We start from the raw sequence: 13508 nt of genomic DNA, 5'->3' as shown, positions 1-13508 counted from the left end.
ACAAACGGAATGACAAACTTATTATACCCTCGTCACCATTCTATGGTGGGAGTAGATAATAATCTACCAAATTCTACTAAAAATCGTACAACAAGACAGTTTTGAATGGTGCAAATGCATTTTGAAAACCAAAAGACTGCACAAAGCAACAAAAACAATGAAAACAGGCAGCATACCATCGAATGTCATTGCATGGCACTCAATCTAAATTAATTACCGACGGCAATATATGTACTGAAGTAACGTACTTGGAAAGTAACGAATTCCTTAGCGCGCTTAAAAATTACAACCCAATTGCAAGCAACGATGTGCAATGAGCCATCCGTAGAACGAGTAGCATGTAGCTGTAAACAGGAATATTCTATGACGTCCAAAGTCTCAGTCTGTGGCTTATCCGTTTTTGCCTTTGGCTGCCAAAGGTGGTGCCAAAGGGGATGCATCTTATGAAAACCAAACAAATCCAACGTCCGAGGCTTCCTCTATTCTTGTCCAAAAGCAAATTGCACCGCCAATCTTATAATACCCAGTCCAAGAGATTAACCTGTAAGAGAATTACTGTCATCTGGTTTGATTTAAGAAACATCTCTGAAAGTCTATTACTTCGGAAAGTCTTCCATATTATTTCATAATGCATTTTTAAGGCTGTGTTTTTAATTTATTTGAATTTGTTTTATATATGTAAAAAAACTGTAACAAAATGGATGCATTTAAATACCAACTGTGAATACAGTAAATAACCGGCAACATGTAATGAAAAGACAAGCATTAAGTTTAACTTCATCCCAATCCCAATCACACGACCTCCACCAATTATCCAATAGACCAGTCGGGTTTCATACGCAATATTACAGGAACGCTAGAGCAAGGTAAAACAGAAACTTCCGTGACCACTGCTGTAACTAATTCGGGAGGTGTTATGTCATAATTTAAATTCAATGGGGACATTTTGTGTTTGGCCTGCCAATTCGAAAGACAACATTTATCGTCGACCACAATGTCATCAGGATTTCCCAACTCGTTGTAAACAATTGCATCCGTTTGAAAACGTTCACTAAATTTGTGTGTCTCACAGCAAACCAAAACGGGTACATTAAAGGAACGTGCTACTAAGGCCACCTGGGCCGTACCAGTCCGTGCCATTACATAACCATTGGCCAATAAGGCATGAGCGCCCAATAACACCTTCGTTACCTCAGGCATTACAAAACTAACGGCATTGATGAGAACATATGTACAAGGTATCTCTTTGGCAGTTAAACGACGCAACAGTTCCTGACCTTCGCAAAAAGGTCTTGAATCCACCACAATGACACGGAAATCTATTTTGCGATTTTGGGCTTCTTCACATATAAATGAAATTAGAGATGAGCTGGAAACAATGGCAGGGTATTATTAACAAAAATCCCAACTTCCCTTTTGTCATACATACCACCCAAAAGTGAGTATAACATCCCCATTATTAATCTTTTTCTGCATCATGGAATTGATGGCTTGAGCAGCCTTTCCGATTTGATTTTCAATGTAAGTATCGATGAACATAAAAAGTTTTTCCTTTGACTGTAATTAAAATAGAAAATTGCCCCTTGGTAAACTGACCTTTGGTTTTGCTTTTATGAATATTTATATGAATATTACCTCAGATTCGGGTTGATCATTGGGCAATTGCATAAGTACTTGTTTTAAATTTTTATGGGCATTAATAACCGAAACTGCAAGCGTACGACATTGCTGTAAATAATCCACACTATTACTCAATAGTGATTCCAAACTACGGGCGAATTCTTTTTTAGGTGGTGTTTCGAAATCTTGAATAACCTATGTGAAGACAAAATCTTAGAAATGCGAATGGACAAATATTATACACATCTTACCATTTTCATTGCATTCAAAAATGCCATACATCTTGCATTAGAACCCACAACAGTTCGTTTCGCATATTGCTCACCGAGCCTAGCTACGCTGGGATGAATTTGTGGATTATTCACAAATAGATTAACATTTGTTGTTGGTCTTTCCAAATGACTAAAAAGTTTAACATTTCCATCATTAAAACGTACAGTTTTAACCGGTGAAGTACTTGTGGCTCGCTTAGGACAAGCAACAGGAATTTTATTGGGTGAAACCTTATCTGACCCTGGTACAGCCTTGGTAGCCGATGCAGTCTTTGATTGTGGAGTCTTTGGTGTGTTGGAACCAACTTTATTGCCAGATGCTTTTTGTGCTTGAGCCTGAGCTTTTGCTGCCCTTTGAGCTTCTTGTATTGCTCTTCGTTCGGCCTTTGATAGAGCTGGCTTTTTCTGCAAAGAGACAAAATGCTTATAGGGTTTAGAAAAATTTTGCACTCACATATTTTGTTTATGTATTGATTCATATCATAATAAAAAAAACGTCAATATAGCACATAGGCGTAATACTTAATCGTTTGTCCATTACCACGGATATCTAGAAAGGGTCCCTTTATCCAAACTCACGCTTTGTTTCTATACATATAGAGGAACATTTTTACCATCCAACTCATTGTTGGGAACTATCTCGAAAACGTAACTTCTATCGGATTTGCTTGAAATGGAAAATATAGAGGTATTTTGGGTCAAAACAAGGTGTTCTCCCGTTTCGAATTCTTCTATAGAAATAAAATTTTGACAAAATTTTCTATAGAAATAAAATTATGACAAAATTTTCTATAGAAATAAAATTTAGACAAAATTTTCTATAGAAATAAAATTTCGACAAAATTTTCTATAGAAATAAAATTTTGACAAAATTTTCTAAAGAAATAACATTTTGACAAAATTTTCTACAGAAATAAAATTTTGACTAAATTTTCTATTGAAATAAAATTTTTGACAAAATTTTCTATAGAAATAAAATATTGAAAAAATTTTCTATGGAAATAAAATTTTCATTCGTTTTGTTTTGCCATCGTTGGTTTTGTTCTTTAAGCGTTGTTGTTGTTTTTTGATTTCAGCTTAAAACCATGCATTGACTAAACTACAAGTGTAGCTTAACGAACAGAGGAAAATAATGTTTGTCAAATTTATTTGGGCAAAGCCCTATAGACTGCAAGATGGTTGGATGGACACACGTTTCGGAATTACCACATTCCTCATCAGCGTCCTCTACTTGCAGCAAAACTATCAACCAATTGTCAGAATAAATTCAGGCAGTTCATTAAACCAAACAATGAACCACACTTGAACCTTCCGAAAATAGGTTTTGCATGATAGCCAGCTTATGCCGAAATAAATTCGTACAAACATATCTCTTTTCCTATGCCACTGTCAACAAACATTTGACAAACTGTTGGTTAAGCTACACTTGTAAATAGTTTAGTCAATGCATGGTTTTAAGCTGAAATCAGAAAACAACAACAATGCTTAAAGAACAAAACCAACGATGGCAAAACAAAACGAATGAAAAAAAGAGGAAGCACGCTCAAAATAAACCCAGCCAACTGCACTCAAATCGATGATTTGACAGTGGCATAAGAAAAGAAATATGTTTGTACGAATTTATTTCGGCCTAAGCCGGCTTTCATGCAAAACCTTTTTTCGGAAGGTTCAAGTGTGGTTCATTGTTAGGTTTAATGAACTGCCTGATAATTGGTTGATAGTTTTGCTGCAAGTAGAGAGTGCTGATGAGGAATGTGGTAATTCCGAAACGTGCGTCCATCCAACCATCTTGCAGTCTATAGGGCTTTACCCAAATAATTTTGACAAACATTCTTTTCTTCTGTTGGTTAAGCTACACTTGTAGTTTTAAAACCATGCATTTTTAAGCTGAAATCAAGAAATAAAATTTTGACAAAATTTTCTATAGAAATAAAATTTTGACAAAATTTTCTGTAGAAATAAACTTTTGACAAAATTTTCTATAGAATAAAATTTTGACAAAATTTTCTATAGAAATAAAATTTTCTATAGAAAAATTTTGATAAAATTTTCTATAGAAGTAAAATTTTGACAAAATTTTCTATAGAAATAAAATTTTGACTAAATTTTCTATAGAAATAAAATTTTGACTAAATTTTCTATAGAAAAAAAATTTTGACTAAATTTTCTATAGAAATAAAATTTTGACTAAATTTTCTATAGAAATAAAATTTTGACTAAATTTTCTATAGAAAAAAAATTTTGACTAAATTTTCTATAGAAATAAAATTTTGACAAAATTTTCTATAGAAATAAAATTTTGACAAAATTTTCTATAGAAATAAAATTTTGACAAAATTTTTTATAGAAATAAAAGTTTCTATTGAAATGCAATTATGGCAAAATTTTCTATAGAAATATAATATTGAATAAATTTTCTAAAGAAACAAAATTTTGACAAAATTTTCAATAGAAATAAAATTTTGCCAAATAAGGTTTTCTTGTTTGGTAGTTTCTTGGTAAAATTTTTTGCAAATTTTGGTTCACATATTTTCCACAAATGTGCAATATGTATAAGGAAGACTATTATTCAATTATTTTACCAGTACTTGTACAATCAAAAGGTAAAGTCGGACTTATATTATGAAGCGACGATAGGTTAGATTGAAAAGGGGTTCCAATGTAATGTTAGCTGTAATACACCAAGCCCAATTTACAGATTTTACGCTCTTTCCATAATACCCTCCTTTTATTCCAGGAATTACTTGTCTTTAATGAATTCTCTAATTTGTTTCCCTTGTGTTTATGAGCTAGATCACGTCCCGGATCACCTCTTAAGGATATTGTGGCATCCAGTAAGATCAGAATAAATAGAGTTATACATTTATGGTTATAATACCAGCTAGTAAATCTGCGCTGTATTATAAACAATCAAATGTAGTTTTTCTTGAACACACTATAATATATTCCCAGAATTTTTCAAGAATTGTGCACCTAGCAATCATTCTCATTCTACATTCAATGAATACCATTTGCTTGCAAACCTAAGTCTATGGTAACACTAGGCAAATATTTGACCAAAATGAGTATCAAACATTTTTCCAGAACCATTTTCCAAATATCTGAACTATTTTCCAAATATGAATTAGCTGGTTTGGCTGTGGCGACAGATTATTTTTTGATTTCTGTCAAATAATTGCCCAGTGTGACCATAGCTTAAGTAGTTCTTACTCAAAGATTTGGATATTATGAACTATTTTTTCAAGATATTGGAATTTTCCTACCTTTTCCCCTTCACTTGAAGTACCCTCCTTGGGAACAACTGAAGATTTCGGCGAAGTTTCGCTCAGCTTTATGTCTGCCATTTGTCCTGTAACCTTCTCAACCGTTGATGTACCACCATCCGATTTTGCAGCTTTGGCTGCTTGTTTCGCCAACTTCTTTGCTTCTCGTTCAGCCTTTATTTTTTCACGGAATTTCTCATCATCATTTGTATTCATACTGGTAGGCGATTCCTTGTTTTGTGACTCAGGCACAGAGAAGTTTACATTACTTGTTTCTTCAGATTTCTCGGATATCCCCGTATTTTTGGTTTTTTTCGCTTGTTTGGTCAACTTTTTTGCTTCACGTTCGGCTTTTATTTGTTCTCGAGTCTTTTCAGTATCCTTTGGAGTATTCGATTCATTTGATGTGGAATTAATTGAGGGTGTAGAATTTGCCTTGCTGTTGGGACTTTTAATCGTTTCGACTTTTACAATAGATTCTGTTTCCAATTTCACCTCAAGCTTAATTTCCGTATTTATTTCTGTCGTTGTTACTTCTCCAGGATTCATAATTCTTGATTTTTGACGTCGTTTTTGTTTCTTATTGGTTGACTTCACAGTACAAGGCTTGAAAGAAAACAAAATGATTAGCTAGGCTCTATATGCAATAAAGGTTTTAGATTTGCTTCGCTTTGTTACCTTCATGGTGGAAATCCTTAGAGAAGCATCATATGGGAATAAAGCAATAAACAAATGGAATATGATAGCTATTTTTACGAATGGCCTCAAAACAACAAATCTAACTCTGCTGTCTTAAGATTTTCTTATGAGTTTAGCAAAATGCCCTATTATCTACACTATGCTCAAATGCTGTGTTATATTAAGAAATTTGCGTAAACTTACCTTTAATATATTTTACTTAAAATTTTAAATATTTGCACACGAAGTCAATTCTGTAAAAAATAAGATCTCTCTATGTTATAGCATAAATGTGACAACTGGTGTTAACTGACAAGTAACACAGAGTTGGCATTTTCTATTAACCCTTTAACGTACAGATGATGACATGCAACACACATGTTGTGAAAATAGACTCAGGGTCAAATCCCAGTCGCACCTCCAGCGAAATGTAGCCTGCAGCTTTAGCATAAATTGTGCTACCTTTTTGTTTGGGTAATTTTTGCAAACAAAATTGCGAAAGATGTTACTGGCACACAATATTTACAATTGCCCTGCCAACATTTTTTGAATTTGGGGGCGCTTCTGAGAATCCCCAGTACGTCGAAAACAATCATATACGATATCAAAAACTCGTCGGAAAAGCGCCGTCACTATTGAGAAGTTGTACCACGCCAAGTTACTACAAAAAGGTTTCGCATGAGTGCAATTATTAGGTGCCTTTATAGATCAATTTAGAACGACGCCAATAAGAGTCCCTCCAAACAATCAGAAAAAGCACATTTTAAGATAGTGGTAAAAGAATCATTGTGGTCGAGTAAAACACGTTTGTTTAGATATTTATTAATTTGATTAATCATTTACAAATTCTTAAAAATATAACATTTATACCACTATCACATCACATTTAACATAATTTTTTGCATTAATGATGATGTAGAGTTACAAGTAGCGAGTTACATGTTGCACCGTCTATCAGCCAATGTTTTTATTCGATGGAGGCAGCGTGTCTGTAAAATATTTGAAAAACAATCACTTTATTCCATTTGGAAAATCAAAAATTGTTCACCAATATACCTTTCACAATTTTAAGCGTAAAATCTATGTTTTCAGTACTTTATTTTCGTTTTTATTTAAATAATATATAACAAGCTGGTTGCGCTTCGCGTTTCACAAAAAATAAAATGGCTTTTGTAAAAGTAGTGATGGCAAAATACATGTATGAAGTACATTTTGTACTTTATGATATGCTGCCCCCCATCACAGTAGGATGGTTGTAGTGACATTTACGAGTCTGTGGTAGCGATGAAGATGAAATGGAACTTTGAAATGCTGGCAGGGTGACTACCGGATATTTATAATTGCCTACCGGAATTTTATCCCGGTGCAGCTGGGATTGTCCTCATTCTACCTTGAAGTCCGGAATGCACCTCTAGAGGAACCAAGCTATCCGTACGTGTGGACCTCTACTGGAAATTTTGTTTGCGTGCCAATAACAACTTTGCTATGTATTTCTTATGGGAGAAAAATGTAACAATCGATAATAACGCTTCAAGGTTAGCAAACATAGCAATGCATTTCTCATATGAGTAGCGGAAAATTTTTACCGATACAACAGTTCTCCATTTCTTCGAAAAAATACATGCCACAATTGCCGAATTGTGGTGCTTGGAAAAATTAAATTTACCAATGAATTCATATTTTCCCCCATTGATCTATTGAGAGAGTCTGGCTAACATTTGATGTCAATAATTTTGTCATCCATCTGGCAACTACTGCAGTTATCTGTCACATATTGGGCATTGAAAAAATATTTCATTCGATTGACACAGAACATAACTCCTGAGGAAAAATGTCAGCTATTATTTCCCAAATTATTCGTCGCCAAATTGCGACCAGCGCCCAAAGATGGTCAGGACATGCTGCCACAGCTGGTGAACATTCAGGTAATTAAATTGATATATGAAAAGAGGAATTTTCACCAATAATTGAAGTCTGTGACCATTCAATGTAAGGTTAAGGAGGTTATGTAATGTACACGAAAAAATGTTGAACAGGATCCGCCGAAACTATAATATTCTATTCAAAATCTTGTTTTTATTAATATATGTATTGTAACGATTTTTTTCAGGAGGCTACAAATTGTGGAAACGCATGACTTTCTTCGTTGCCATCCCCGCTGTTGGCTTGTGCATGTTGAATGCCTACTTGGGACATCAAGAAGATCATCACAAGCCCCGTCCCGAATTCATTAAATACGAATATTTGGCCAAGCGCGACAAGCGTTTCCCCTGGGGTGAGGGCAACAAATCCTTGTTCCATAACCCACACGCCAACGCCTTGCCTGATGGTTATGAAGCTTAAAACATTCTACACTACCTAATGGAACTAACTTTTTGAGAGAAGAGTGGATGTATTTAGCATTAATTTCTGTTTAAATGAAGTTTGTGGATTGTGAAATATTTGCGAAACTACCAATAATATATTGGAGGTATTGAAATCCCAAAATATCGATGCTTCAGGGGTTTTAATATTATATAGAAGGAAACAATGGACGTATGTATGTATAATTCATCAGAATTATGGGAAAAAAGAAAAAATGTCACTAGCATGTCTTGCGTTAAACGTTTAACTAACATCGATAGTCACCGTTTATTCCCCTCAAAATTGGAGGTAATATCTGAACCATTGCTGGGAAAATATGCTATTCAACTAAAAACGTATCATACTGAAACGAAATCAACTGCTGTGTTTTTGTAAATCACAGGATTTGAGTTAAACATATGTGTGACATATATATAAGCATCTGCAATGGGTTACGTAGGCTATTACACGTAAATATGTATTTTCCCCATCGTTTGTTTTCGTTTGATGTGACATTAGTAACTTTAAGTAGAGGGATTGAAGACACACCATATTTTCCATATATGGAAGTATATAAACATTTAAATTACATTTTCAAAACATCTAAATATTGGTTTCGATCGATCTGTAGAATGATATTTCTTCACAAACATTTATTCTAGTATATCTCCAGGAAGGTGTAGTTAGAAAATGGACTATAGCAGTCGGCATTTTTTGCCTATTTTGTTTCTTAACCCTACGATGGGTGGTAAACTCCCTGTAGAAGTTTTCGACATTTATTATTTCATAACTCAGTATTTTCCCTGATCTCAAATATGAATATAAATCAATTTCGCGATTACTCGTACTTGCGTGTCAAGTACGATACGATATTCTGGATTCGATATGGAACGATATTCTGGTGACACGAAAGTATGGAGATTTATCAATGATGTGTTGGGTAGAAGACAAGGTTCAATGAGATTATATCTATGGATGGTCATAGTGCTATTGAGGATGATGAGAAGGCCTGTATTTTCAATTGATTCTTTTACGAGTCTATCAATAGCATAATATTACACGGTATCCTAATAATGACTTGATTTTTTTTGGAACAATGAATGGTGTGAATACTGTTTTTAATTTACAATTCGTTAGATCTGAAGAAATTGTGAATGTAATTAGATCAATGAAAGGCGGCAAATTCCAAATTTGTTGCGAGTTAGGGAGCATGAGATCTCTGGGATAATTACTAGAATTTTTAATAGATCTTTGGAGAAGAAACTGTATCCACATATTTTAAAAACGCATAACATTTTTCCGATTCCGGGATGCGAGTGATGTGATTGACTTTAGGCCAATTTCTGTATTATCTTGTGTAGATATTGTTTTTGAGAAAATTATATTTCAACAGCTGTCAGAATATATCCATGATAATAAAATATTGTTTGAACGTCAGTATGGTTTCAGAAAAGGTTCGGGTACAGAAGAGGCAGTAGTTAACGTTGTGGAAAGTATTTGTAGTGGAATTGATAGTGGGATTGATTGCGGAAGATTCAATTTCGGTACGGTTCGGCTAGATTAATGGACTAGTTGTCAATGCTGGGAAGACAAAATTTATTAGATTCGGGCCGCATTTGCGAATTGAAGATGACGAGTTTACGATTATTGTCGATGGGACTCGGGTAAGAGAATCTAATACAGTAAAGTACTTGGGAATTAGAATGTGCCATAACATGTTATGGGGTAGTCACATAGCTGAGATTAAAACTAAGATTTCTTCTGCCATCGGGCTTTTGTATGAATTCAGGAATAAAATGAGTACGAAAGTGAAACTTATGATGTATCCGTCGCTTATTCATTCTCATTTAACGTACTTACGAATAGTTTATGGTTCAGCGTCAGATGCATCTCTTAGATGTATACAAATAGCACAGAATAAGGTCTTAAAGTTGGAGTTCAATCTGCCACAATGTTTTTCATCAGTAGAATTATATAAACATATTGCAAAGGATGCTGGATCTGTAACGTTCCATCGAAATATAGATCGAACTGGTAGAATTACTAGACATGCAAACGATATATCTGTTTCCAGATGCCGATTAGAATTCACAATTGTAGACCTTAGCTGTTTGCGCCAAAAAACACATATATCTCTTAAAATGTATTGTAATACATCTCTTAATATTTATTTATCATTCAAGATAAATTTCGACAGAGATTGAAATCGTTTCGATTTTGTGATTGAACGGAAAAATGATGATTAATTCTTCCTTATTATTACGAAATGTTGTTCCCTTTTTCTGGCATAAATGCCGGTACATAATGTAGTAAGAAAGCTTCCTTGTATATTGTCTCCATGATTTTTCTTTGTTGTTGGCGTATTAATACTCATAAAAATATCTAAAGTACTTTTGGTAGCTTCCAAGACAATTATAAAATATTAAATTGACATTTTCCAACAAAAAAAAAACGTTTCCTCTTGAAACAAATCCCGAAAATAAATATATGAACTATCTCAATTTACTCTTTCGCTGACCTTTTATTAATTTTCTCAAAATTAAAAAAAAAAAAAAAAACAATTAACTTTGATGCTCAATTTTAAGAGAGCACAAAAGCATATTTGTCAATGCATATTATGATCTCATGGTCCATACTTAATATTTAAGGAAAAATTGTGTATTTTCTTATCAACAACAGCTAGCAGAGGTATTTGATATATGTATATTTTCAGTTTTCTTTTGAAATTCTAAAGTGGTTAACACACTAAGTATTCGCTCAAATACTTTCGAGTTATCAGAATTGTAAATAATACAAAATAATAATAAATCCCGGTAAATATTCATATTTAATATACGAAGAAGTGAACATTTTATTGCCTACGTTAAATGATTCTATCCATTAAAATGAATTTGACAGTGATTGTGTTCAAGAAATTTGGATATTTTTGCTAAAAATGGAAAATTAATAATGAAACAAAATCTGAAAATAGAAACCATAGAAATGGAAAATTTCATGCAGATATAAAAAGTTATCGGTTCCGGTACCATGGTTCCATGCTGACAAAACTCGAAATTTCTGTCGGGAGTTCTTATCTATGGCATATACATACATACATATTTGTTTTGGTAGCAAAGTTTCCAAAATTGCTAATGAATATTTCGTGGGACGCGAGAATTATTACTGGCACCCCATGTAATTTTCTCTAGAGGTACATACGGGGATTAATGGGAAAAAATGAAGCAATGTGAAACATAGAAATGAAATTTTTGTTGGCCAAAATTGTTATTAATTTCTTATGGATAGCAGAAATTTGGCTAAGAAAATCAAGGAAACCGTCTTATTGACATACAACATATTACCTCCCGTCGGAAGTGCTACATATTACTGCCCATAGAAATGCATGCATAATTTTGCTAATTGTAATTCACAACAAATATCGTGAGTCCGGAAAATTTTCGGAACACGGCAATTGGCGTGATTTACGACAAATCTCATGACTCGCTGCAGTTACTGATCAGTAAGTAACATTCATAACCCAGGACGGAACCATTAGCAAATTTCAAATATGTTTCACAATCAAACAACGGACGCTATTGAAATCTTAAGCGTGATAAAATCCGTGAAGGTGATTAAAATCGATGAGCTTGAATCGTGAACGTGAATTTGTTCATGAGTGTGATTTTTTTCTGTCTCTGTCTTAACGTGAATGTGAATTTTATCGTGAACATCAATTTGATCGCAAGCGTGAATTGGATCGTGAACGTGAATTTTAATCGTGAACGTGATTTTGGAGAAATCACGAACACAATTTGATTTTTGTTCACGCACAACAAATTTTTGTTTAGTCTTGTTCACGCACATTCACGAGTTGCCCACAGACAACTTTAGGGTCGAAAGGGTTAATAATCCATTTTAAGGAATACAAACTTTGTGAAAATTTACTTTGGGCTACTCCCCATCAAGTTATAATATAATTTGCATTAAATATGCATAATTTTTTTGCTGATTTAGTTTTAACTCGAACTTAATACCCACCTTTAAATGAAACCCCGTTCGACTATTAAAAGGAGCTCCCTTGTCATTGAGCTAAACATTGAATCGGGCAGCAAATTACCACTATGGTGTCTTAATGGGCAAAATAGTATATGTGAGCCTAAAATAACGGACTGTACCTACCCAAACCTAAACAAAACTGTATTATCTGCGAAATGTTTTCAATCAAAAAAAATTGATAGTTATTTTTGCTAGCGAGGAGTCGTTGCCTTTAAGACCAATATACACCTCTAAGACAATTTCCGCTACACATACACTCATAGAAAAAAGTCTGCTAAAAACAGTAGTCGGTCTGCTGTTATATTTTTGTACTTCAGGTCCTAATGAACAACAATTTATAAAAATTTTAGGTTATAAATTTTTCCCCAAAGCATATTTAAGAACCGAGAGTAGATTTTTGTATATTTTTTCACTGTAATATAAAGGGTGATTCTTTTGAGGTTAGGATTTTCATGCATTAGTATTTGACAGATCACGTGGGATTTCAGACATGGTGTCAAAGAGAAAGATGCTCAGTATGCTTTGACATTTCATCATGAATAGCCGAACGATCTGCCACAACGTCGAATTTTCAGTGAATGGGCCCTAGAAAAGTTGGCAGAAAATCCGCTTTTTTATCGACAAATTTTGTTCAGCGATGAGGCTCATTTCTGGTTGAATGGCTACGTAAATAAGCAAAATTGCCGCATTTGGAGTGAAGAGCAACAAGAAGCCGTTCAAGAACTGCCCATGCATCCCGAAAAATGAACTGTTTGGTGTGGTTTGTACGCTGGTGGAATCATTGGACCGTATTTTTTCAAAGATGCTGTTGGACGCAACGTTACGGTGAATGGCGATCGCTATCGTTCGATGCTAACAAACTGTTTGTTGCCAAAAATGGAAGAACTGAACTTGGTTGACATGTGGTTTCAACAAGATGGCGCTACATGCCACACAGCTCGCGATTCTATGGCCATTTTGAGGGAAAACTTCGGAGAACAATTCATCTCAAGAAATGGACCGGTAAGTTGGCCACCAAGATCATGCGATTTGACGCCTTTAGACTATTTTTTGTGAGGCTACGTCAAGTCTAAAGTCTACAGAAATAAGCCAGCAACTATTCCAGCTTTGGAAGACAACATTTCCGAAGAAATTCGGGCTATTCCGGCCGAAATGCTCGAAAAAGTTGCCCAAAATTGGACTTTCCGAATGGACCACCTAAGACGCAGCCGCGGTCAACATTTAAATGAAATTATCTTCAAAAAGTAAATGTCATGGACCAATCTAACGTTTCAAATAAAGAACCGATGAGATTTTG

The 13508-nt window shown here is 34.3% G+C and overlaps 2 protein-coding genes across 4 annotated transcripts; one reads left to right on the top strand and one right to left on the bottom strand.

Annotated features, from left to right (window-relative positions):
- Window positions 1-633: 633 nt before the first annotated feature.
- Window positions 634-10259, bottom strand: eIF2Bdelta (eukaryotic translation initiation factor 2B subunit delta). Of its 3 annotated transcripts, none has more exons than XM_075312989.1 (6): window positions 10037-10259; window positions 5156-5761; window positions 1872-2297; window positions 1636-1815; window positions 1430-1557; window positions 634-1369 (listed from the first exon to the last, which is right to left on the bottom strand). In XM_075312989.1, the coding sequence occupies exons 1-6, from the start codon at window positions 10064-10066 to the stop codon at window positions 811-813; spliced, it is 1929 nt and encodes a 642-aa protein (XP_075169104.1). In that variant the 5' UTR covers window positions 10067-10259; the 3' UTR covers window positions 634-810. The 3 variants fall into 3 exon arrangements, with proteins under 3 accessions (XP_075169104.1, XP_075169106.1, XP_075169105.1); XM_075312991.1 differs by lacking the exon at window positions 10037-10259 and adding an exon at window positions 6038-6188; XM_075312990.1 differs by lacking the exon at window positions 10037-10259 and adding an exon at window positions 5834-5854.
- On the top strand, window positions 7591-8320 carry levy (cytochrome c oxidase subunit 6A levy). The gene is made up of 2 exons (XM_075312992.1): window positions 7591-7758; window positions 7944-8320. The coding sequence occupies exons 1-2, from the start codon at window positions 7665-7667 to the stop codon at window positions 8174-8176; spliced, it is 327 nt and encodes a 108-aa protein (XP_075169107.1). The 5' UTR covers window positions 7591-7664; the 3' UTR covers window positions 8177-8320.
- Window positions 10260-13508: the final 3249 nt, after the last annotated feature.

The sequence above is a fragment of the Haematobia irritans genome, chromosome 5 (assembly GCF_050003625.1).
Source record: "Haematobia irritans isolate KBUSLIRL chromosome 5, ASM5000362v1, whole genome shotgun sequence".
In the NCBI taxonomy this organism is placed as follows: domain Eukaryota; kingdom Metazoa; phylum Arthropoda; class Insecta; order Diptera; family Muscidae; genus Haematobia; species Haematobia irritans.
This window is presented reverse-complemented; position numbering and strand designations above follow the sequence as displayed.